The sequence below is a fragment of the Mustelus asterias genome, unplaced genomic scaffold (genome assembly GCF_964213995.1).
Source record: "Mustelus asterias unplaced genomic scaffold, sMusAst1.hap1.1 HAP1_SCAFFOLD_69, whole genome shotgun sequence".
NCBI classification, from domain to species: Eukaryota; Metazoa; Chordata; class Chondrichthyes; order Carcharhiniformes; family Triakidae; genus Mustelus; species Mustelus asterias.
In genome coordinates, this window is record NW_027590131.1 from 1,051,017 (window position 1) to 1,078,515 (window position 27,499).

The 27,499-nt window shown below is 45.1% G+C and overlaps 1 protein-coding gene across 1 annotated transcript in view; it reads right to left on the reverse strand.

Annotated features, from left to right (window-relative positions):
- LOC144483452 (NACHT, LRR and PYD domains-containing protein 3-like) overlaps nucleotides 1–27,499 on the reverse strand; it is a 70,547-nt gene that overhangs the window by 24,171 nt on the left and 18,877 nt on the right. The window contains exons 4-8 of the mRNA XM_078202142.1: nucleotides 27,042–27,213; nucleotides 26,887–26,952; nucleotides 20,075–21,812; nucleotides 13,375–13,461; nucleotides 1,455–1,625 (exon numbers count right to left, since the gene is read on the reverse strand). Of these exons, the coding sequence (XP_078058268.1) occupies nucleotides 1,455–1,625; nucleotides 13,375–13,461; nucleotides 20,075–21,812; nucleotides 26,887–26,952; nucleotides 27,042–27,213 (2,234 nt within the window). The remainder of the gene's footprint in view (nucleotides 1–1,454; nucleotides 1,626–13,374; nucleotides 13,462–20,074; nucleotides 21,813–26,886; nucleotides 26,953–27,041; nucleotides 27,214–27,499) is intronic.

A 27,499-nucleotide genomic window follows, 5' to 3' on the forward strand; every position in this document is an offset into this window, starting at 1 on the left:
ATGGTGGTGACGTTTAAGGGGCGTCTTGACAAGTACATGAATAGGATGGGAATAGAGGGATATGGTCCCCGGAAGGGTAGGGGGTATTAGTTAAGTCAGGCAGCCTGGTGGGTGCAGTCTTGGAGGGCCGAAGGGCCTGTTCCTGTGCTGTAATTTTCTTTGTTCTTTGTGTTTCTCTCCAATAGAGAGAGAGACAATTTGTTACATGTAGCTTCAGGGATAAAATTTAATAAACGTGCGGCAATGGGAGGAGATGGGACTCCATGAACCCCACAGCCGGTAAGAGGACCAAACCCTCAGATTTAGCATCATTCTACATCACACTCTAAACACCAAACCAAATGAACTAACCAACTCCACATATAACCAAACAGGCACATTAATATCTGACAGGTTCGGGAAATCCGTGCACTCAGGCAGCACAGGCAGAATCACAGAATTGTTACAGAGCAGGCGGAGGCCATTCGGCCCATTGTGTCTGCACTGACTCTCCAAATGAGCAACTCACTAAGTGTCATCCCCCCACCTTCCCCCAAAACCCTGTGCATTCCAGAGCTTAACCACTGGCTGCAGGGGAAGACCCCATTCAGGCAATGCTGGCACCAGATTTAAAGGCAGCCAGCAGCGCTTTTAAAGGCTCTGAAGGGAGCAGTGAGGGAGCCCTGGTTAATGAACAAAGGGCTGAAATGGCAGAAGGCAGATTAAACCCAATTCGCTGACACTTCCCTGGAAATTCTCAAGGCTATATCGGTTTGGAGGGAGGTTCTGTTCCCTCAGGAGTGGAGGAGGAGACCTGTCACATCAACCCAAGCAAGTCTGGATAGACACTGCCGAGGGCCAGAACAGGCAGCACGTGGCTGCAGTGAGGCAAAAGGATCAATAACCTGATATGTTCTGACAAGGTGAGCGTTAAACTTACAGGCTGATATGTGAATAAGGATGAAAGAGGAATGGTGGAAAGAACATACGTTCATAAGGTGACCAAAACTATATAGGTTACTTCAGCTGTGCTGTGACCACAAACCTATCAGATTTGTGACTGGCGACCTTTGCTCCCAGGCGAATTGTCCCTCATTGCCTTTTCTGTTGATTTGTCAAAGCTGTCGGATCTTATAATATGAAGTCATGTGACTGGATCAGGTTGGGGATTCTGAGAGTCAGCACACCCGAAGGTAGAAATTCAATGCAGTTTGCAGTTGCCAATGACTGGACCTCAGAGGGTGAACCATAACATTATTCCCCCACTCCCTCAACATAAGGATCTGTGGGACTGACATCCCATTGCTCAGGGATCAGAGAGAGAAGCAACAGGAATCAGAGAAAAAGCAGTTTTCCTGATTCATAACTGACGCCAATAGTAACGGGCAGTGTTTTTTATACAAATACCAGTGGTGAAATTATATTGTTGAATATTCAGTTATTATAAACACAATCTCACACAGTCTGCTACTTACTGCAGTTTCTGTATTTTACAGTCCGGATTCCTCAGAGCCACAGACAGCAATTTCACTCCGGAATCTCCCAGTTTATTGTCACCCAGATACAGATCTATCAGTGAGCGGTTTGTACTGAGAGCAGAGGCCAGGTCCTCGGCACAAGAATCTGTGAGAGCGTTACCACAGAGACTGGAGATCAGAGAGAGAAACATAACAGGAATCAGGGTAAATCCACAGTGTTTTTAAGAATAAGATCATTAACAATAATAATGTACAGCGCGGGACATTCAATGAGTATTCTAACTGGGTGCAGTTAGACAGAGACACCAGGAGATGGAGACAGTGAGTATTCTAACTGAGTGCAGTTAGACAGAGACACCAGGAGATGGAGACAGTGAGTATTCTAACTGAGTGCAGTTAGACAGAGACACCAGGAGATGGAGACAGTGAGTATTCTAACTGAGTGTAGTTAGACAGAGACACCAGGAGATGGAGACAGTGAGGGGGGTAACTGAGTGCAGTTAGACAGGGACACCAGGAGATGGAGACAGTGAGTATTCTAACTGAGTGCAGTTAGACAGAGACACCAGGAGATGGAGACAGTGAGGGGGGTAACTGAGTGCAGTTAGACAGGTACACCAGGAGATGGAGACAGTGAGGGGGTAACTGAGTGCAGTTAGACAGAGACACCAGGAGATGGAGACAGTGAGTATTCTAACTGAGTGCAGTTAGACAGGGACACCAGGGGATGGAGACAGTGAGTATTCTAACTGAGTGCAGTTAGAAAGAGACACCAGGAGATGGAGACAGTGAGGGGGTAACTGAGTGCAGTTAGACAGGGACACCAGGAGATGGAGACAGTGAGTATTCTAACTGAGTGCAGTTAGACAGAGACACCAGGAGATGGAGACAGTGAGGGGGTAACTGAGTGCAGTTAGACAGAGACACCAGGAGATGGAGACAGTGAGGGGGGTAACTGAGTGCAGTTAGACAGGGACACCAGGAGATGGAGACAGTGAGTATTCTAACTGTGTCTCAGGAATGGAGTGTGTGGTGGGGTTGAAGATGATGCGACAGAAACCTTTCTCACACTGCCAGTGGTTCGGGTCTGGAACTCACAGCCGGGAAGTGTGGTGGAGGTCGGCTGCATCGAAGCAGTCAAAAAGGAATTAGATGATTTTTTGAAGATAGGCAATGAGCTACGAAAATGGATACGACAAAAAGTCTGGAGAATGACACGAATTTCGAATGTCAATTTGGTGAACTGGTGCAGACACGATGGGCCAAATGGCCTCATTGTGCTCCGTAAGAATTCTGTGGAGACAGTGGTTGAAAATGTTATCGATATTTCAACTGGAAGTTGGTGATGTTGCCGTGTGGACAGTGTTAGTAGCCACAGTCCCCAATGAAATCTCTCCAATAGAAAGAGACACAATTTGGTACATGTCACTTCAGGGATACAACTTAGTAAACGTGGGGATATGGGAAGAGTTGGGACTCCATTAACCCCACAGCCAGAACGAGGACCAAACCCTCAACAACAGCGTCATTCTACATCACGCTGGAGACACCGAACCAACTGAACTAACCAACTCCACACAGAGCCAGAACGGGCACAGTAAATGTCTGACAGGTTCGGGAAATCCGTCCACTCAGGCAGCACAGGCAGAATCACAGTATTGTTAGAGAGCAGAAGGAGGCCACTCGGCCCATCGTGTCTGCACTGAGTCTTCGAATGAGCAATTCACTAAGTGGCATTCCCCCACCTTCCCCCAAATCCCTGTGCATTCCAGAGCTTAAGCAGTGGCTGCAGGGGACAGCACAATTCTGGCAATGCTGGCACCAGATTTAAAGGCAGCCAGCAGCGCTTTTAAAGGCTCTGAAGGGAGCAGTGAGGGAGCCCTGGTTAATGAACAAAGGGCTGAAATGGCAGAAGGCAGATTAAACCCAATTCGCTGACACTACCCTGGAAATTCTCAAGGCTATTTCGGTTTGGAGGAAGGTTCTGTTCCCTCAGGACTGGAGAACGAGACCTGTCACATCAACCCAAGCAAGTCTGGATAGACACTGCCAAGGGTCTGAGCAGTGGCTGCAATGAGGCAAAAGATGAATAATCTGATATGTTCTGACAAGGTGAGCGTTAAACCTACAGGCTGATATGTGAATAAGGATGAAAGAGAAATTGTGGAAAGAACATCTCCACCCAGACACTGGCAATGTCCAGACAGCAGCATCAATCTTCAGGAACATGTCAGCCACTCTGTGAAGGGTTACATGGAACATAGGACATAGAACAGTACAGCACAGTACAGACCCTTCGGCCCACGATGTTGTGCCGAGCTTTGTCCAAAACCAAGATCAAGCTATCCCACTCCCTATCATTCTAGTGTGCTCCACCTGCCTATCCAATAACTGCTTGAAAGTTCCTAACGTGTCCGACTTCACTATGACAGCAGGCAGTCCATTCCACACCCCAACCGCTCTCTGAGTAAAGAGTCAGTCAGAGATGGCTGCTGCACTGCCGACACTGTGTAACCATCCTGGTGGTCCCATGATGGGCAGTCTAAATTAGCGTCAGGTTTGTGTGTGTCTTTGACGCTGTGTGTCCTCTTCTACAAGAACATAAATTTCAATTGTTACTCACCCATCAGAGAAGGAGCCAAGAGTGACAGTGTCTGGATTGTGTCATCCTTATCCCAATGGAAGATGCAGTGCTGGAGCTGGGAGACCTGGAGGCTGGGTGGGCAATCGCTGATGGGGAGATGGGTTGTGGATCCAGAGAGAGTGAGTGAGTGAATGGATGGGCACAGGAGAGGCTCTGCTGCTGAGTCCAAAACCTGGTGCTTGTGTGTCTTCCATTGGTCACATGGAGCTCTGGGTTAGGAACAGTCTGCAGGACATGTTGGAATGTGCATTACCCTCTAACATTCTTCACTCTCTCACAAATCAACAGCTGCGGTGAGCGGGAGACAGGCGTGTAGCTCTGAAGATGGGGAGGGGTCAGAGGATGGATTGTCACATTATACTCTATAACGTCCGCCAGAGCAGATAATGTCTCTCACGATTAGCAAAGGGGTTACAATCTGGCAGCACAGGGCAGCACACACAAACCCGAGCAGCTGATGGAGGCAGCAATAGCTGAGTTCACTCACACTCTCGAGAGGACAGGTCATTGTCAGCTTCAGGAAGATGAAATGTGACTGGAGTCTTTAACAATGCAGCAGATACTGGAGCTGCAGCGTAGGATACTTTAACATCCGGTGGAGTTTCCAAAGGCTGTGTGTATCCATACACAAAGGATGGAGGAGTCAATCCAGGCCAGCAGTGTTACCATGTCTCAGGTCTGAGCACAAATAGCATCCTCCACAGAGAGATTGGTGACCTTCATGGAGAGTCACATCCAGCCTCTCACCCACAGGAAATACACATGAACCTGCATGTTCTCACCACCTCCATGAGCTCTGTGGAACACGGGCTGCGGGAGGGGTGGGAAAATGTGCCTGGAGTAACTGTCAGGCCCTCCCCAGCTGAGCAGGGAGGGTCCAGTTTGCCCTGAATGGATAGAGGAGCGGCTGCCTGCAGCATTTGGAAGCTCCTCTCAGGATGCCCCTGGTGTGGGCAGTGGGTCCCCTTCTGCTCCGACTGTGACACAAGCACCTCACAAAGCTATGATGACAGAGGCAACTCCAGCATCTGTGCAGAGGACCCGCAGTTGGCCGGATCCTTCCAGGACTCAGGAAATCCGAGGACAAAGGCCACAGTCATCGAAATTCCCAGAGGAGAGGAGAGAGGTAAGATGCTGCCTGCAGCTCAGCGGAAAGTGCGGGGATGGCGGTGGTTGTCATGGTGGGGTTGCTTCCTTGGGTTTCACAGGATTATACTTTGTTATTACTGGTCACTTTGTTATGTCTGTATTTTGAGTAAATTCAGAGATGGAGCACCACTAAAAAACTCCTTCACCATATTACTGGGTCTTTAACAGTTCACTGGGAATGTGAGATGGGAAATACAGCACTGAATCAGGTCAATCCAATTCCAATACCTTTGTTTCATGTAGTGTCGGCTCCAGGGAAATTATAAAACATTCACAGAAACAGCAACAGTGCTGGAGATGGTGAAGATTTATTACACTGAATGGCTGTGTGAGTTAAGGTTCTTGGAAAACATGTCTGCATTACTGAATCTCCATCCTCCCTGACACATATCCCATGTCTCTGGCCTGTGGTCCATGGGGTTCCTCATCATGAAGCATCTGGTCAACATTGTATTGCATCACACTTTGTTCAAAGCTTCTCCACTCTAGATCCAGGTTGTATGGAACACAGCACAACACCTGGACATTTGAGACCCTCGCTGAGTATATTAAATAGTTCCACCAGATCTATCTTTAGAATTCCTCTGGCCTGTGCAATGGTCACACTATTTGTCCTGTCGCAGCTGTTTTTTCTCTCTTCCGTGACTGTGTTTGGGTTACACACAGGCACAATTACCCACCTCTACAGAACATAAGAAATAGGAGCAGGAGTAGGCCATCTAGCCCCTCGAGCCTGCCCCGCCATTCAATAAGATCATGGCTGATCTGACGTGGATCAGTACCACTTACCCGCCTGATCCCCATAACCCTTAATTCCGTTTCCGATCAGGAATCCATCCAACCGCGCTTTAAACATATTCAGCGAGGTAGCCTCCACCACCTCAGTTGGCAGAGAATTCCAGAGATTCACCACCCTCTGGGAGAAGAAGTTCCTCCTCAACTCTGTCTTAAACCGACCCCCCTTTATTTTGAGACTGTGTCCTCTAGTTTTATCTTCCTTACTAAGTGGAAAGAATCTCTCCGCCTCCACCCTATCCAGCCCCCGCATTATCTTATAAGTCTCCATAAGATCCCCCCTCATCCTTCTAAACTCCAACGAGTACAAACCCAATCTCCTCAGCCTCTCCTCATACTCCAAACCCCTCATCTCCGGTATCAACCTGGTGAACCTTCTCTGCACTCCCTCCAATGCCAATATATCCTTCCTCATATAAGGGGACCAATACTGCACACAGTATTCCAGCTGCGGCCTCACCAATGCCCTGTACAGGTGCATCAAGACATCCCTGCTTTTATATTCTATCCCCTTCGCAATATAGGCCAACATCCCATTTGCCTTCTTGCTCACCTGTTGTACCTGCAGACTGGGCTTTTGCGTCTCATGCACAAGGACCCCCAGGTCCCTTTGCACGGTAGCATGTTTGAATTTGTTTCCATTGAGATAATAATCCCATTTGTTATTATTTCCTCCAAAGTGTATAACCTCGCATTTCTCAACGTTATACTCCATTTGCCATATCCTCGCCCACTCACTCAGCCTGTCCAAATCTCTCTGCAGATCTTCTCCGTCCTCCACACGATTCACTTTTCCACTTATCTTTGTGTCGTCTGCAAACTTCGTTACCCTACACTCCGTCCCCTCCTCCAGATCATCTATATAAATGGTAAACAGTTGCGGCCCGAGTACCGATCCCTGCGGCACGCCACTAGTTACCTTCCTCCAACCGGAAAAACACCCATTTATTCCGACTCTTTGCTTCCTGTCGGATAGCCAGTCCCCAATCCACTTTAACACACTACCCCCAACTCCGTGTGCCCTAATCCTCTTCAGCAGCCTTTTATGGGGCACCTTATCAAACGCCTTTTGGAAATCCAAAAACACCGCATCCACCGATTCTCCTCCATCAACCGCCCTAGTCACATCTTCATAAAAATCCAACATGTTCGTCAAGCACGACTTTCCCCTCATGAATCCATGCTGCGTCTGATTGATCGAACCATTTCTATCCAAATGCCCTGCTATCTCCTCTTTAATAATGGATTCCAGCATTTTCCCTACTACAGACGTTAAGCTGACCGGCCTATAGTTACCCGCCTTTTGTCTCCTTCCTTTTTTAAACAGCGGCGTAACATTAGCCGTTTTCCAATCAACCGGCACTACCCCAGAATGCAACGAGTTTTGATAAATAATCACTAACGCATCCACTATTACCTCTGACATTTCTTTCAATACCCTGGGATGCATTCCATCCGGACCCGGGGACTTGTCCACCTTCAGTCCCATTAGTCTACCCAGCACTGCCTCTCTGGTAACATTAATCGTATTAAGTATTTCTCCTGCTGCCAACCCTCTATCGTTAATATTTGGCAAACTATTTGTGTCCTCCACCGTGAAGACCGACACAAAAAACTTATTTAAAGACTCAGCCATATCCTCATTTCCCACTATTAACTCCCCCCTCTCGTCCTCCAAGGGTCCAACATTCACTCTAGCCACTCTATTCCTTTTTATATATTTATAAAAACTTTTACTATCATTTTTTATATTAATTGCTAGCCTAGCTTCATAGTCTATCCTTCCTTTCTTTATGGCTTTCTTAGTCTCTCTTTGTTGTTTCTTAAATTTTTCCCAATCACTTGTTTCTCCACTATTTTTGGCCACTCTGTACGCAGCTGTTTTTATTTTAATACTCTCCTTTATTTCCTTCGTTATCCACGGCTGGTTCTCCCTTTTCTTACAATCCTTGTTTTTTGCTGGAATATATTTTTGCTGAGAACTGAAAAGGATCTCCTTAAAAATCCTCCACTGTTCCTCAGCTATCCTACCTGCCAGCCTGCTCTCCCAGTCTACCTTAGCCAATTCATCCCTCATCCTATCATATTTCCCTCTGTTCAAACAGAGGACACTGGTTTGGGACCAAACTTTCTCCTCTTCCATCTGAATCAGAAATTCGACCATATTGTGGTCACTAGACCCAAGAGGGTCCTTCACAATAAGATCCTTAATTCTACCTACCTCGTTACACAATACCAGATCCAAAATAGCTCGTTCCCTTGTCGGTTCCGTAACATGCTGTTCAAGGAAACTATCCCGACAGCATTCTAAGAACTCTTCCTCCATTCCACCCTTACCGACTTGAGTCTGCCAGTCAATGTGCATGTTGAAGTCCCCCATGATTATTGCCGTTCCGTTTTTACACGCATCCCTTATCTGCTTGTTTATAGCCCTTCCTACCTCAACATTATTATTTGGGGGCCTATATACCACATCTACTAGTGTCTTTCTCCCTCTACTATTCCTCACCTCGACCCATAATGATTCCACGTTTTGTTCCTCAGAGCCTATGTCATCCCTCAGTACTACCCTGATATTATCTCTTATTAATAGCGCGACCCCACCACCTTTTCCTTCCTGTCTATTCTTCCTAAACGCCTGATACCCCTGGATATTCATCTCCCAGTCCTGGTCACCTTTCAGCCACGTTTCTGTAATGGCCACCAGATCGTACCCACTTGTGCTGATTTGCACCATCAACTCATTTACCTTGTTCCGAATGCTTCGTGCATTCAGGCAAAGTGTCCTTATTCCAGCTTTTATCTGGACCCGCTTTGATGAGTCGCGAACACCCACTCCCTCTACTCCCTTATCTAAATTACCACCTTCATTCACTTGCACCCTCTCCTCTACCATTAATTTTGTAATTCCCCTTACCCCTGCATCCTCCCCTCCATCAATTAGTTCCTTGATCCTAGTCAACTCTTCTAGCTCCCCTCCCCCCAACCTATCTAGTTTAAATTCTCCCCAGTAGCCTTAGCCAATCTACCGGCCAGGATATTGGTCCCCGTGTGATTCAAGTTCCACCCGTTTTTTGTATACAGATCACCCCTGCCCCTAAAGAGGTCCCAATGGTCCAGGAACCTGAATCCCTGCCCCCTGCACCAGTCCCTCAGCCACACATTCATCCTCCACCTCACTCCATTCCTGCCCTCACCTTCCCGTGGCACAGGCAGTAATCCTGAGATTACTACCTTTGCTTTCCTCTTTCTCAGCTGTCTCCCTAATTCCCTGTACTCCCTTTTCATGACCCCTTCTCCCTTCCTACCCACATCAGCGGTACCAATATGTACCGCTACCTCAGGCTCCTCTCCCTCCCACCTCAGGATTTCCGGGACGCGACTAGCGACATCCTGGATCCCGGCCCCAGGGAGGCAGACCACCATGCGAGAATCCCGCCTACCTCCGCAGAAACGCCTGTCTGTCCCCTTCACCATCGGGTCCCCGATTAATACCGCCTTCCTCCTCTTTTCCTTAGCCCTCTGAGTTACAGGGCTGGACTCCACTGCGGAGACACGGCCACTGCTGCTTCCCCCAGGCGGGCTGTCCCCCCCAGCAGTACTCAAGCAGGAGTACTTGTTGTGCAGGGGCAAATCCACTGGGGTGCTCTCAACCACCCTAGCCTTACCCTTCCTGGCCGTCACCCACTTGGCCTTCTCCCGTGGCCCTGGTGTGACCACCTGATGATAGCTCTTGTCTATCACCTCCTCATTCTCCCTCATCAGCCTAAGATCCTCGAGCTGCAGTTCCAGCTCCCTAACACGGTCCCTCAGGAACCGCAGCTCGACACACCCCTCACAGATGTGGATGTCCGGGAGGCCAGATGCCTCCAGGACCTCCCACATCCTACACTGGGAACAACACACTGGTTTCACACTCATACTGGACACTTTATGTCAAGTAAGACAGTGAAAAGTTAATAAGAGTGTAAGGAAACAAAAACTCACCCCTGCTCGTCCAAGCCCTGTGAGCCAAAGCCCTGACAGCTCACTCAACTTCCCACTCACTCTGCTGCCCGCTACGATGCTGCCCGCTGTATACTTTGGTGCACTTTTAAACCCTCCAAAAACTTCCACAGGCCTCTCCTGGCCCGACTTCCGGTTTTGAAAAAAACCTCCGATTTTAAACCCAAAATTAACTGAAAAAATAAATAATTAATTACAGTCAGAAAACCCACTCTCTTACCCTCAGCCTGCTCCTGGGAACAATGAGTGGGTAGCGCTTGTCTTTATTAATTCTTTCAAGGGATGATGGTATCACTGGCAATGCCAACACTTGCAGCCCATCCCCAATTGCTTTTGAGAAGGAGGTGGTGAGCCATCTTCTTAAATTCTGCAGAGCATCTGGTACAAAACCGTTAGGAAGGGACATCCGGGATTATGATCCCGCATCAGTGATGGAAAAGCAATATATTCCAAGTCAGAATGGTGTGTGGTTTGGAAAGAAATCCGAAGCTGGTTGGTGTCCCATCCTTCTGATATCCTTGGCCATCTCGGTGATGGATAGTGCCTGTTTGGATGATGCTGGCTCAGGAACCTTGGTGAGCTGCTACATTCCACCTTGTATGTGGTAAAATACTGCCACTGTGCGTCAGTGGTAGAGACAGCCAATGTTTAGTTTGGTGAATGGCCAGCTGATCCAGTGGGCTCCTTTTCCATGGATGAGCTTCTTCAGTGTTTTTAAAGCTGCAGTCAATCCAGCAAGATGAGCGGATTCCATCACACTGCTGACTTGTGTCTTGGAGATGGTGGGAAAAATCTGGGAGACAGGAGGCGAGTTCCTCATCTCCGAATTCCCAGACTGTGATCTACCCTTGGAGCCATAGTGTTTACAGTTCAGTGTCTGTTCAATGGTCCCAGTGCGCCCCCACCACTCAGGATGTTGATGGTTGAGGATTCAGCGATGGTGCTGCCATTCAATGTAAAGGGAATATGGTTAGATTCCCGTCTGTTGGAGATGGTCCTTGCCTGGCATTTGTGCAGTGAAACATTACTTGCCATTTATCAGGTTAAGCCTGAAAGTTCTTCAGAGCTTAAGACGCTAGCTCTGTCAAAGAGTCATCCAGATTCGAAGGGTTAGCTATTCTCTCTCCACAGAAGCTGTCAGACATGTTTGAGCCTTTCCAGCATTTTCTGTTTTGTTCAGGTCTTGCTGTTTATGGACATGGACTGCTTCAGTCTCTGAGGAATTGTGAACAGTACTGAGCATTGTGCAATCATTAGTGAGCATCCTCACTACTGACATTATAATGGAAGGCAGGACATTGATAAAGCAATTGAAGGTGGTTGGGATTTGGACATCACCCTCAGGAACTCCTGCAGTGATGTTCATGAGGCACTGGAAGGATGACACTTTTCTGACGTTCAAGAGCAGACTGATGGAGCAGCAATTCATCAGATTGGATTTGCCCTGTTTTTTTCCACATTGTCCGTTAGATCCAGTGTTGTAGCTGTACTGGAACAGCTTGGCCAGGGGAATGGCTAGTTATGGAGCACAATTCTTCAGTACCATTGCTGGGGTACAGCCAGGCTGACAGAGTTTGCAGTATGCAGCGCCTTCAGTCATTTCTTTACCTCACATGCAGTGAATCAAATGGTCATCTGTAATGTTGGGGACCTCAGGAGGAGGCCGAGATTAATTATTCTACTCAGCACTTCTGGCTGGAGATGGCACTGATGCTCTGGGTTCCCTCATCAGTAATGATGGAATTCTTGTAGCATGTTTATAGAATCATAGAATTCCCACAGTGTAGAAGGAGGCCCTTTGGCCCATCGAGTCCTCACCAATTCTTTGAAAGAATATCATATCCAGGCCCTATCTCTGTAACTCCACATATATGGCCCACTAATCCCCGTAACCTACACACCCTGAGATACCAAGGGACAACTTAGCATAGCCAATCAACCGAACCTGCACATCTTTGGACTGTGGGAGAAAATTGGAGCACCCAGAGGAAACCCACACAGACACGGGGAGAACGTGCAAACTCTACACATAAAGTCACCCAAGGCCGGAATTGAACCCTGGTCCCTGGCGCTGTGAGGCAGCAGTGCTGACCACTGTGCCACCGTGTCGCCTAATGTAACCGGCATGTCCAACATTTTGTGGCATGTCTAACACTAGTTATGACTGGATATGGCAAGACAGCAGATCTCTGATCTGATCCATTGGTTTTGGTGTGATTGAGCTTGGTCTATCATATGCTGCGTCCGCTCTGTGGTCTGGTGGCCGTGTGCTGAAGCTTCACATCTCATCTTTAGATAAACCCAAGTCTCATTTGGTAGTACATGTAAAGAAAATTAGTCGTAGTAACACAGTACTGGTTGCTGGGGAAAGCCACTGTCAGCTTCCGATAAATGAAAAAGTAGAGATCACCTCTCCTGCCTATTTCCTGTCACTCAGATAACTTCATATCCAGGCTGCCTTTGTCTCTTTTATTTCATGGTCTTCTTACTTTGCTCCCAAGCTCAGTATGTGTCTACTCATAGCGGATCGTGTTTTTAACAACAAAAATACTGACAGCAATGGTATATTTTGTATCATTATTTGTGTTCTTAAAAACAATGTCCATTATTAATAGGGACATCATTCAGACTATTCTGCACAGTGATTATTGCCATTGCCAGCTGAGCTGTGCCTTGAACTGCTGGGCTGTGAGCTCTGGAATTTTCTTCATAACCCTCCCCACCTCCATCTCTGCATTCTCTTTTCAGATGCTCCTTAAGCTCCGTTTAACATACATTTGAAAGTGGATCCCTCGGGATAAAACTCATCAGAATTCAATGTAGTTTGTAATCTGCCTGACCAATATACAGCAGTTTTCTACATTTAATCAAACTGAGAAGCCGACAGACATAAACATCTATAATCTGAATGACAAATTAAACTAAATTGAACATGCGACCAGCCATATCTGGGAATTCTATAAACATTTAATTGTTTTGTCCATCTTTTTTATTCTCATGAATGGATTTGAGAATAATTATAAATGATTAGTTAAATCTTTCACTCCTGAATCTCGCAGTTGATTGTAACTCAGGTTCAGACACATCACTGACGGGTTTGTACTGAGAGCAGAGGTGAGAATATCTGAGGCTGTTACTCTCCAAACTGGAGATCAGAGAGAGAAAGATTTCAGGAATCAGAGCGAATCCGTGGTGTTTAACACGAATACTGACAGGAATGATGTGGAATGGTTATTAATGACACGATTACTGACACTGATAATAATTTACAGTGTCAGACCATCCACTGATTATTAACACAATCTCACACAGTCTGATACTTACTCCAGTTTCTGTATTTTACATTCTGGATTCCTCAGAGCCGCAGACAGTAGTTTCACTCCTGAATCTCCCACTTCATTGAGACCCAGACTAAATGGAGAAAGTGAGAAACACATTAAATTCAGATTAATGTTCAGCAGAAAAAATAGCTGGATCTATTTTTGTGTCAGAAACTTAGCACGAGTGGTGACCTGATTCAAGTTACGATATTATATCTCATCCAAGTTGATCTTTCTCTGCACTCCAGGTGTGACTGTGACACTACATTCTGGACTCTTTCCTTTCCTTCCCTATGTACGGTATGCTTTGGCACTAATAAATGTGACAATATTAAATTAGATAATATCAAACCCTTTCTGTTGAATGGAAAAGGCAATCGTCAGCATTGAAAAATGATGAACAATTAACTCTTTTACACCTCTCAAAATGTATATTTTGTTTAATTGTCCATGGGATATGGGTGTCGCTGGCTAGACCAGCATTTATTTCCCACTGCTAATGGCCCCGAGAGGAGGTGATGCCCACATCCTGTGAACAAGCAAGTAACGTTTAAACATGTCCCACATTCTGGTCTCATTTGCTGATCATCAGAATTACCCTCCTGAATCTCACTGACCCTGCTAAGTTTCCGGAAATTCAAATCATTTCTGGTTACATAAATCCAGGATTTTATGAGAATTGTACATTTCACAGAGGGTTAAATGATAAAGCTGTGAGAGTGGATCCCTCGGGATTCCCTGTGCTTCTTAACTACTGACATTATAACATCTGTATAATATCTCAGGGCGAGTTAAAGTGTGAAACTGTGCTAACTGTTGCTTTAAGGTCCATCCCCTAAATTTTATACAACAAGGAAAGAATATTCTCCCATTAGAAAGTTGAAATATTTCTGTTTGATGAGTTTATAGGGGAGGGGTGTCTCCCACTACATTTCACAGTAAACAGGCTCTACGTTTTCTGCAGGTCTGGCTCATGTTCTATCTCCGGGAATTACCATGAGTTCTTACTTCCAGTCGATCCTCACATTGAATCATAGAAACCCTATAGTGCAGAAGGAGGCCATTCGGCCCATCGAGTCTGCACCGACCACAATCCCACCCAGGCCCTACCCCCACATATTTACCTGCTAATCCCTCTAATCTACGCATCTCAGGACTCTAAGGGGCAATTTTTAAACTGGCCAATCAACCTAACCCGCACATCTTTGGACCGTGGGAGGAAACCGGAGCACCCGGAGGAAACCCACGCAGACACGAGGAGAATGTGCAAACTCCGCACAGACAGTGACCCGAGCCGGGAATCGAACCCGGGACCCTGGAGCTGTGAAGCAGCAGTGCTAACCACTGTGCCGCCCAGGGAAAGGGTTATCCGCAAACCCGGTTTCATATCACTGACAGTTTGACTGGAGATTTTCCAGCAGCAGGTTTCCTCATTCAGGAAATTCTGGTTTCCTCGGCTCAGATGTAAGCTCTGCAGTCCTGCCACATTTAGCTGTGAATGGTAGTGGATGATGAAACAACAGAAGGAGGAGGCTCCACAAATATCCCATCCTCATGACGGAGACGACTAATACATCAGTGCAAAAGATATGGCTCAAATATTAGTAACTAACTTCAGTGGCTAAACCGTTCAGAGGTCCCCAGCATCACAGATATTTATCAGCGAATTCGATTCACTCCACGTGATGTCAAGAAATAGCTAAAGGTAATGGATACTGCAAAGACCACAGATCTTGACAATAATCCAGTAACTGTACTGAAGATTACTGCTCCAGAAGCTGCTCTGTTCCTCGCCAAGCTGTTCCAGTAGAGCTACAACACTGATGTTTACCTAAAATAGTGGGAAATTGCCCAGATATGACGGTAAACAAAAAGGAGAGAACAAATCCAATCTGTCCATTTACCACCCCATCAGTCTCCTCTCAATCACCAACAGAGGAAGGCGTCATCGAGACTATCAAGCAGCATTTAATTAGCAATGACCTGCTCGCTGACTCTGAGCTTGTGCTTACTCAGGGTCACTCAGTCCCCTACCTCATTACAGCCTTGATGCAAACACGGACAGCAGAGCTGAACTCAGGATGTGAGATGAGAGTGTCTGCCCTTGACATCATGGCAGAATATGACCACATGTAGCAAAAAGGAGCCAGAGAAAAACTGAAGTCAATGGAAATGAGAGAAAAAAAACTATCTGCCGGTTGGAGCAACACCAGCACAAAGGAAGTTAGTTATGGTTGTTGGACCATCTGCATGATGCAGTGCAACAACTCACCATGGCTCGTTACACAGCACTGCCCAGTCTGTGATTTCTATCCCTGGAAGGACAAGGGCAGCAGATGAATGGAAACATCACCACCTGGAAGTTCCCTTCCAAGATACACACCATCCTGACTTGGAAATATATCACCGTTCCTTCACAGTGACCGGGTCAAAATCCTGGAACTCTCTTTCTCACAGCACTGTGGGTGCACCTACACCACAGGAGTCCCTAAATGCAATTCCAGTGATATAATTGTGAGCATAGTTGCTTTCCAAGCAGTTGATACAGGTTTAATTCCCAGATATCTCAGTTTGTTGGGAGTGTGTGAAGAGAGGGTCATCTCAACTCCAGGAAATGACAGCAGGAATTTCTCAGGAGAGTGCCCTCGTCCCAACCATCTTCAGCTACTTCATCAATTAAATTTCATCCATCATAAAGTCAGAAGTGGAGATGTTTGCTGATGTCTGCACAACGTTCAGCACCATTCTCGACTCCGCAAGACAGTGATGCAGGACCTGTCCATATTTAGCAAGGCTTGAACAATATTCAAGGAAGGCTGACAAGTGCCAGGCGATGACCATCTCCACCAAGAATGAATACAATCAACTCTCCCTTCACATTCAATGGGATTATCATCACCTGAATCCTGACTATCAGCACCTTCGATGCTACCATTGGCCAGAAACAGACTTGACATATCATTACTGTGGATTTTAGAGAAGATTAAAGGCCAGGAACTCTGCACAAAGTAACTCACCTCCTGACTTCCAAATACATTTCCACCATCGACAAGACACATGTCAGGAATTTAATTAAATACCATCCACTTGTCTGCATGAGTGCAGCTCAAGATTCAGGAAGCTCGCCACCATCCAGGATAACTCTGCTTGTTGACTGGTGCTCCACGTTCAACATTCATTCCATCCACCACAGAGGTACAGAGCGAGCAGTGTGTACCATCTACAAGATGCAGTGCAACAACTCCCAATGGCTCGTTACACAGCACCTTCCAATCTTGTGATTTCTATCCCTAAGGACAAGGGCAGCAGATGAATGGAAACATCACCACCTGGAAGTTTCCTTCCAAGATACACACCATCCTGACTTGGAAATATAGCACCGTTCCTTCACAGTAACTGGGTCAAAATCCTGGAACTCTCTTTCTCACAGCTCTGTGGGAGCACCTACACCACAGGAGTCACTAAATGCAATGACAGTGATATAATGATGAGCATAGTTGCTTTCCAAGCAGTTGATACGGGTTTAATTCCCAGCTATCTCAGTTTGTTGGAGTGGATGAAGAGAGGGCCAGGAGGTAGTAACCACAACCGAAAAGACTGGGTCAATCCAATTTAGTCAAGTCTGCGGCTCCAGCCTGGAGCAGTAGTGTTAAACTTAGCTGAGGGTCCGAGGGTCAGTTGATCATTCAACTCCTCTGAGCCGGCCCACGCTGAGTTCAAAAGGGAAATGGTAAGTCTAATAATGACACACAGGAAACTAAATTCATTGGTTGGTAAAAAGAAATGCCGTTTTCGACTGGCTTTATATTGCTGTTAATTGGAGGAAGCAACAGAAAGGTTCAATGATGGTTCTGCTGTTGATGTGGTGTACATGGAGATTCAAAAATCATCTGATGCAGTGACACAACAGACTTGTGGCATAAGCTCATAAAATAACTGGGAAAGTAGCAACGTGGATACAAAATTGGATGAACAATGAATAATGGATATTTTTCAGGCTGGAGGATGTCGGTAGTGGAGAACCCGAGAGGTCAGTATTGGGATCCTTGCTTTTCCCTGATATATATGAATGATCTAGGTATTTGCAGTATAGAGGAAAATTTCAAAGTTTGTTGATCACAGAAACCTTTGAGGCATCGGATACTGTGAGGAGGGGAGCTTGGGACTGAAAAACGGACAATAGTGGAGTGTACAGATAGGTGGCAGATTAAGTTCAATGCAGAGACGGGTGAGGTGATACTTTCCGGAAACATGCACATGAGGAAGGAATATAAAATAATCGGTGGAATTGTTAATGGATTGCAGGATCAGAGGGACTGGACGTATATGTACATTGATCATTGCCGTTAGCAGAGCAAGTGGAGGGAGCAGTTAATAAAGAATACAGCATCTTGGGCTTTACTGCTGTGAAATAGTTTATGTTTGTAGGCATCAGATAATAATTCATGAGTTTAAGTTGAATTTGTGTTTCTGTGCTTGTGTGTTAAGAAAGAGCCAAAACTTTAATTTCACTTCGTGTTAAACAAAGCTGCCTGCCTGCGGGGTTTTTGTGTCCCTGCATTTCAATTTAAGGTTTACGACATTGTCAGAGTTATAGAGGTTAAAAAAATGGTTGCTTATATTCAGAAGTCCACAATGAATGATAGAAACACTGAGTTTCAGTTGCAACCAGTTAACCCAAGAAGCGAGATGGAGTTCACAGAGGCTGCCAGGAGAGGCAGCGCAATGCAGGGACTCAGAAAGCAGGACCCACAAGATAAATCACCGTCAGAAACCAAGGAGGAAAAGAGGAGTTCCAGGAAGACAGAAGTCAAAGAGACAAAAAAAACCTGAATCTGAACTAGCGACTGCTCCCGAAGTTAAAGAGAGGAGCAGAGAGAGGTTCCCAGTTAAAGACAGAGCTGCGAGGTGCAGACATTGTAAAGTTTGCTCACGAGAATCCAGATATCTGATATATTCCTAAAGTTGGTGACACCTTCATACAGACTATGAGGCGCTGGTGTCTGTTGGCACGGCTGAGTATGGAGGAATAATGAAAGGAAACATTGAAATATTGGACAGGGATCCTTGGTGAAGGCACCTGACAGAAAGCATTGAAAAGATTCCAAAAGCTGCTTTTTGTTTCTCGAGTGGAGCTTCTGGAGCGGAAGCATCAGTCCCAGTGAGACGGGTTTTCTCACATTGTTACAAACATTTGGGGGGATTTGAAGAAGAATCCACTGAAGTTACTTTGGGTGGCATCTGTCACTGAGTTTCAGAGAGTGGTGTATCTGAACCACAGGTGGATTGTTGGTTTACATTAACTGTGTACTTACTGGGAACATTAAAACATAAGATCTATTTTGTAACTCGTGTCATCCTTACAGATCTGCAGACATCTGTGAAGTTAGATGGGGTGGTGCATTGCAGTTATTTTTTTAACAAAGGTTTTATTCTTTTGTTAAAAGTTAATCGGCTACCTTGTTATTCTGTTCATCTCCATTTCTAAATAATAAAACAATAAATAAAAGTTATGATTTACTGAGCCGGGTTTCTGCTCTTCGACCTGACTGTCCAGAAATCAGCTGGGATCATAACATTGTCAATAGGGGCATAGAGTCCAAGAGCAAGGAGGCTGTGCTGAACCTGCAAAAGACATCAGTTAGATCTCAGTTCAGTGCGTCATACTTTAGGAAGGCTTAGAACACATTGGAGAGAGCGCTGAACATGTTTAAAAGATTGGCTACAGGGATGTGAAACTTCAGACACGAGGGTCGATAGGAGAGGTTGTTCACCTTGGAAGGAAGAAAGCTGAGAGGACATTTGATAGAAATGTTCAAAATAGTGATGGTGCTGGAGAGAACAGGGAGCAAATCAAAATGTTGCTGCTCGGACAAGGATCAACAACAAGATTTAAAGTGATTTGCAAAAGATGCAAATACAGTGTGAATAAAGCTATTTTTTTTAAACACAGCGAGTGATTCAGGTTTTATGAGGCTGCAATCAGAACCATGGAACAGAAACAGCGTGGGCTGCTGTAAGCTAAGGGAGGTTTCTTTTCATAACTGCACACTGTGAGGTTTAATACAAGACTGAACCTCCACTGCGACCCTGACTGATGTTACCAGTTATCACATGACTTATAAAAGGACACTGTCCCGATAAAACACACACCAACTATAATACATAACAGAGGCAGCGTGCAGGAAAATAATCCTGACAATAATTAGCCACAAACTGTAAGCTGTACCGAACACAAGAGAAACAAATTTCCTTCCAGCATCATACATAATCAGATGGTTTCTGTTGGGAGAGTGAAATATCCTTTTTTAAAATTTTATAACGAGGCCTTTACACCTCTAATTATTTAAAATTTATCCCAATAATGCTTTTATTCACTCAAGGAACGTGATCATCGCTGGTTTTGCCAACATTTATTGCCGGTGCCTATTTGCCCACGAGAATCTGCCTTCTTGAACCGCTGTAGTTTTATCAGAGAATTCAAAATTTATTACAGGTTCAGAAGGAGGCCAATCGGCCCATCATATCTGCAGCTGTTCTCAAATGAGCTTTATGACTTTGTGCCATTCTCCCGCGCTTTCTCTGTGACCATTGGACATTGTTTCCCTCTTGACTTCCTCAACTGAACATGTCTCTGTTTTATTTGGAACAAAGGAAATGGCTTCTCAACAATGAAAATATCCGCTCTGAGACCAAACAGTTACCTCAATTCCTGACATTTGTGCAGAACGGGTCCCAGCCGCTGGAGCCCTTCACACTGAATGTTGCATTCCTCTAGATCGAGGTGTTTTATTGTATCACAGAGTCCAATGACATGAGACAGGACCGCACAGTCAATCGGGGTCAGTCGCAATCCGCGAAATGAAAGTTTTTCCATAGATCCCACTGTGTTCCGAGCCAGTGTTTTATTCTGAGACTCAAACAGGTAGTGGAATGTGTTCAGGAGCTTCCTCTTCCCAGTTTCAGTCTGTGAGTCTCCAATCTGCCCTTCAACCTTCTCCTTCACCCAGTCAATCACTCGGCAGGTTGTTTGATGAAGAAACGGACCCAGAAACTCCACCAGGGGTCGAGCTGACTGTGGGGAGGACAGACCAGCAACAAAACGGAGAAATATCTCAAATCGCCCATCTTTCTCGCTGTGGGCTTCACAGAGGAGTTTCCCGATCTCCCCGGGATCTGGAGTCAGGAATTGTGTGAGTGCAGCTACAAACTCTTGGATGGTGAGGTGTGGGAATGTGTAAACCACACTCTGGGCAGATTCATCTTTCTCCAAAAGTTCCACCAGGAATCCAGACAGGAACTGGGAAGGTTCCAGCTTGTACTTGGTCAAATCTCCATCTCTAAACACAATCTTCTTCTTGGAGATTCCTGTGAAGGCCATCTCACCAAGCTTCAGTAACACATCACGGAGGTTTTCAATCTCTCGGCCATGGTTTTTCAGAATGTTGTAAATATAGTAGGAATATAGTTGGGTGATGGTCTTGGGAACTTGCTGCTGTTTCCTGTCTCTTTGTGTAAAGAAGGGACCCAGTGACAGACCGAGGATCCAGCAGTAGGAAGGGTTGTAACACATGGTGTACAGGATCTCGTTCTCCTCCACGTGTTTGAAAACGGCTGCTGCCACCGTCTGATCTTCAAAAAACTTGTTGAAATATCCCTTCCGTTCATCACCAACAAATCCCAGGATTTCAGCCCAGACGCTGATGTCAGCCTTTTCCAATAAATGTAATGCAGTGGGGCGGCTGGTCACTAACACTGAACATCCTGGGAGCAGCTTGTGCTGTATTAAACTGTACACAATGTCAGACACTTCACACTGGAATTCGGGATCTGTGCACATGTACTGAGGTTCTGTATTTCTCCGATTGTCGGCAAAATCAATACTGTCCTTGAATTCATCCAAACCATCGAATATAAACAGCAATGCCTCTGGGTTCTTCCAGAGCTCTCCCAGAATATTCCCAAAGTAAGGATACTGATCCAATATCAGATTCCTCAGATTTATTCTACTGTTAATAGTGTTCAAATCCCGGAATTTAAAATTGAAAACAAATTGAAAGTGTGGGTATATTTTCCCAGTGGCCCAGTCATAAACAATCTTTTGTACCATTGTTGTTTTTCCAATTCCCGGCACTCCGCTCACTGCTGCTGAATTCCCAGATTTGAATTTTCTCTGGGAAAAGCTGCTCTGGAACAATTGATCAGTTCGGATTTTTTCCAGTTCTTTCCGGAGATCTTTCTCTCTCCACTCTTCATGGTCTCGGCCTCTTGCCAGCAGTTCATGTTCGACAAGTGTCCGATCTCGAACAGCGGAAATAATCGTGAGCTCAGCGTATCGACCAACCAGCTGGAAAATCTTAACCTTCTCCTTTATGAGGATAGTGTTCACTCTCAGTGTTTCAGTTTGTACCCGGAGTGTCTCCTTGTGTTTCTGTTGGAGATCTTCAATAAGAATGGAGAGAAAGTTAGTTCTATTGGCATTTTACAAACATCCCGGTAAAATTGACCAATCCATTAAATATTGCAGGCATTAGTTCAGTTCCAACATAGATTTTTGTACAACTGGCTTTGACAACTAATGGCCCATGGGCCAAATTCAGCCACTGAACTGTTTGTATTCAGCCTAATAAATATGGCTGGACAGCTCAGCTCTGCAGAAGTCAAATCTGATCCAAACACCGGTCTCCCTTTCTGCCTCTGCAGATCTGCAGAGTTTCTCCACAATTTTCTCTTTTAAAGTCATTTGTCCTGCAACAGAATTAGACCACAAATAAAGAAAATATGGGGAGAAAGGAGGCTGTGATTGGACAAGCAGCAAAGTGTTGAAAACTCCACTTTTCTATTTCAATTTGAATCTTACAGAGCTCGTATCACGACAGCGAATAGCAGAGTTCAGGTCAGGGCAGAGAAAGGGCGAGAATCCTGAGGAACAATTATTGCACGTGAGTGGGGTGTTTGTGTGTGCAAATATATGTGTGAGTGAGTGCACAGAGAGAGAGAGAGAGATGGAGAAAGACAGAAGCAGAGTGTGTGCGAGAGAGTGTGTGTGAGATTATGTGAGAGTGACAGAGAAGGAGAACAACTGACAGAGAGCGTGTGGGAGGGAACATGAGAGTGAAAAATTCCCTGAGACTGTGGGTGTTAAACAGAATGCGATAATAACGGAGGAAAGGTTGAGGGATAAAGGTTGTGAGACTGTGTTAGGGAGAATGACAGAGGAAGCGATGAAGAGGGAGATAGTGTGCGTGAGGAAAGGCGAGAGGATAATATTGTGAGACTGAGTAGGTGAGAGTGAGAATGTCGATATAAGATAAAGAGAGAAAATGTGAGAGCAAAACAGAGTTATCGATGTGTGTTTGAGAAACACACAGCGTGCATGGAAGAGAGTGCGTGTGAGAGGAAGAATGAGGGTGTTGTGGGTGTACATAAGAAAGAGATTGTGAGAGTATGTGAGAAATATGTGAGAGGAAGACCATGCGAGAGATTATGTGACAGAGAATCTGTGTGTGACTGAGTGACGATGAGTCTGAGAATGTGTGTATGAGTGCGTGTGTGTGAGTCTCTGTGAGGGATAGAGTGAGAGAGTGTGTGCGCGAGTGACAGTGAGTATGAGAATGCGTATGTGAGAACATGTGTACAACTGTGTATGTGGGACAGCGTGTATGTGTGTGAGAGAGAGTGTATTGTGACAGAAATTGTGCAAGAGAGTTTGTGCGAGAGGGTCCATTGGAGAGGTTTTTTTAAATCATTTACTGGATCCAGATGTCACTGGCTAGGGTAGCATATATTGCCCGTCGCCGATTGCCTTTGCGATTGTGGCGATGAGCTGCCTTCTTGAAGTCAAGGAACCGAACAGCACGTCTTTCGGGCTATGGGAGAGAAACGGAGCACCCGGAGGAAAACCATGCAGGCGCAGGGAGAACGTGCAGACTCCACATAGACAGTAACCCAAACCAGGAAAAGAACCCGTGTCCCTCGCCTGTGAGGCAGCATAGAGGGAGCAGCTGGAAAATGCAAGGTTAAAACAGAAGTTTAGCGAAGCAAAACTTGAAATTGTCATGTGGCCTTAGAAGTTGAACAATATAATGATATGCAAGTGTCACGGGTGAGTCACTTTCATACACACTGTGAGAAGGACGATAATGAGATAGAGAGCTGTGATAGAGAGGGATGCAGCTAACAAGAATTTGGGGAGATAGTGCAGAAATATAGTAAATTCGAGGCAACTGTGAAGTGAAACATAGAACACAATCAAAAACTGTCTAACGACACAACATGTCAGAAGGAGAGAGAGGCTGACATAGAGAGTGATAAATTGACGTCTCTATTCTCAGCTCAAATGGTATGATGTGCAGTTTTAAGAACCATGGGCTGGATGGAATCAGTGATAAATTGAATTATTGAATTTGCTACTGTCGCCTATGGTGGGTTGTTTTACACATTTGGGAACATAGAGCTGGATGAAGACAGCGACAGGGACGGAGATATGGTGTGCATTTGGTGAAACCATCAGGTCCACTTGCAACATCTGGGCATTTGGTGAAACCATCAGGTCCACTTGCAACATCTGGGCATCAGTGCGAGCTGATTGGAGGGTTAGCAGCTGGAAAGAACCTTGCACCACATGGCATGTTAGTTGCTGATATTATTTTCCAAGTGGCTGAGATTTATTTTTTATATGCACTTTGCTTTATTCAGTGATGTTCAGAAAGTTTTAGCCAGTTCACATAACGGGTGGGGATATGAACACTTTGATGGGCGGGGTGGAGCAGTCTCAGCTGACCGTATCCATGGACACGGCTGCGCTTGTTTAGACGGGAGAGTTAACTCATGTGGCTTATCACCAATGGAGCTGTCGGCCTCAGAGTCGGAACATCTGCTCTGGAGAATTATAGTTATGAGACTCAAGTAGACATTTGATGGGTTGAGTAGCGAGCCACTTTTGTTGGTTTAAGCACATTTGGTTTTCAGCACTTGGAAATGGATCAAATTTGCAGTTAAACTTTTTATGTATATAGTTTTTATCTCACAGTGATCCCAAGGGAACCATGTAAAAGCCATTGTATTGGCAGTACATTTTTCTTTCTTTTTCTCCTTCCCCCTCTCTCAATGCTTTCTTCTTTGATATCAGGCTACTTGCCGAGCTGGATACTCCGGTCAGATCAATTAAATGCAGATTATTATGGATGTGTTCAAGGTAATTAGCTAGAATGTAAACCTGATATAAACCTCTTAAGGGAAAAATGCTCTCTCAGCTGAAACATCAAAGCTGCAAAATTGCATTTTTAAAGGAAACACATTTGTCAGATAAAGAACATAGTAGCTGGGCAGATCTTGGGAAAACCAGGTCTTCTTTTCCTCTCACCCATCAGGGGGAATAAGGGGTTTAACAATCTTATTTCACAGACTGGTGAAGTTTTGTGTCCACTCACAACATACGGACAATGAAGGCAAATTCGTATTGCATAACGCAACAGGAGAAGGCACGGAACTTTCATTCATGTGCCCCAAATGAGAATAACCCACAATTCATGAAAATATTCTTCAACCTTATCTCAGCTAAAAGTACAGGATTGTTCTTATTGGGTGAGATTCGAATTGTGTTCTGTCCCAAATGGGAAACTGGCTCTCAGCATCATCAAACCCCTGCTCCAATATAAGCAAATCACTGAGCAATCGTGTTACTGAATCTGGGCTGCTGGACATATGGAAGCTTCTGCACACGAGTAACAGAGACTTTGTATTTTACTCCAAAACTCACTGCTGTCACTCTCGCATTGACTATTTATTTACAATTGAGTCAGAGTCTCATAGAATCATTGACAGTGACATTCTCACTATAATTCTCTCTGATCATAAGTCCATAGACTTGTGACCTGGGTCAAAAATCTACTGCAAAGAGATGGCATTTGAATGCATCTTTCTTAAATGATGATGAGAAAATAATTACAACGTTGTCTATAACTTAATACTGTCTCTGACCCGATGAAACAGCGTGAAGGAACATTTAAGGGGCCGCATCATATCATTTACTTATTCCAAAATGGAAGAAGAATAAATTAAAGTGATCAAATGCAAAAAGGTAATTCATAATTTAGAACAGCAACACAATAAGCAGCACTCATTAGCTTTGATGGTCACCCTCACAAAGGCTCGCCGAGCTCTCGATACTTGACTTTCAGAACACGTTGAAGGGTGTTTATGAGTTGCAAAACAGAGACATTACGAGCATGTTAACAAGGCGAGCCTTGATAGTGGGGAAGGAAGCCACCAGGTCCATCGAGTCTGTACCGACTCTCCAACAGAACATCCCACCCAAGCACTTTCCCATAACTCCACATATTTACCCCCGCTAATCCCCCTAAATGGATTAGTTAACTGAGGATTTGAACTATTTAAAGAATAAACTTGAAAAAACAAACTTGACAACGGTTCAGTGAAGTTCAGGCATTCGAAGCATTTCTGGACTATGGTGGAAAATACACAGAACAAGAAAATGAGGTTCTGGTAATTTAGAGTTGCTGAAGTGAAAAAATATAAAGCACAACAGACGAAAGATGATTGGGAAAAACAGGAATGCAGTGTGAAGGTTGTGATGCGATCAGCCATGGACTTGTTCATAAGAACATAAGAAATAGGAGCAGGAGTAGGCCATCTAGCCCCTCGAGCCTGCCCCGCCATTCAATAAGATCATGGCTGATCTGAAGTGGATCAGTACCACTTACCCGCCTGATCCCCATAACCCTTAATTCCCTTACCGCTCAGGAATCCATCCATCCGCGCTTTAAACATATTCAACGAGGTAGCCTCCACCACTTCAGTGGGCAGAGAATTCCAGAGATTCACCACCCTCTGAGAGAAGAAGTTCCTCCTCAACTCTGTCCTAAACTGACCCCCCTTTATTTTGAGGCTGTGCCCTCTAGTTCTAGTTTCCTTTCTAAGTGGAAAGAATCTCTCCATCTCTACCCTATCCAGCCCCTTCATTATCTTATAGGTCTCTATAAGATCCCCCCTCAGCCTTCTAAATTCCAACGAATACAAACCCAATCTGCTCAGTCTCTCCTCACAATCAACACCCCTCATCTCTGGTATCAACCTGGTGAACCTTCTCTGCACTCCCTCCAAGGCCAATATACCCTTCCGCAAATAAGGGGACCAATACTGCACACAGTATTCCAGCTGCGGCCTCACCAATGCCCTGTACAGATGCAGCAAGACATCTCTGCTTTTATATTCTATTCCCCTTGCGATATAGGCCAACATCCCATTTGCCTTCTTGATCAATGGTGGAGCAGTTTAGAGGGACCGAGGGGTCAACATTTGCTCCTAATGTGTATGGTCGTATGAATTGCAAACTTGAACCTGTGCAGAACAGATGAGGATGGATGACAAATTCAAACAATATTTAACCCTGATTCCGAGACTTCGATTTTCTGATTCCCAAACTCTGACAACTAATTATTCAGACTCTTAGAAGTGAAATAATTAGTTTGAATTCTTCACTGTCATCACTTACCTTTTAGGTTACTGGGTACTTCCGATAAACCTTGCGGGATGTTCATGTAAACAAATGCATCAGGACCTGATTAAAGGAATTACAGTCATGAAATCAGCTATGTTCAATATCAGAACAATCTGCAATGTTTAATTCACTGCGCGATTTTACTGTACCAAGTGTCGGTAATTCTCTCAGTATTTTCTCCAACTTTGGTAACCCACGGTGCATTTCCACAAAGGATTCCCACATCACCCTGAGAGCCCGAGGGCCTTTCTCTATCACCAGATTTAGGAGCAGTTTGGAACAGTCTGCGAGGTTCCCACTGTCTGCGATTTCCTTTACTTTCTGTAAAGAATAATAAGGAGCGTATTGAAAAACAGAGTGAAAGGTAAGCACTGGGAATGAGAAGGAAAGGATCTGTTCAGGGATTTCCCAGTTGTTTTGAGTACAGGAGGCAGTCCCTGGACTGGGTCCTGATCCCTTCTCAACACTGAATAAAGATCACATTTTGATTCCGTCCTTAATTTAAACAACATATGAATAAACCAAATTTTTAATTTAAAATAATTTTCAAAGAGAGTGAGAAATCCCAGAGAACCAGCAATAATTTCAATGGGATTAATTTCATCTG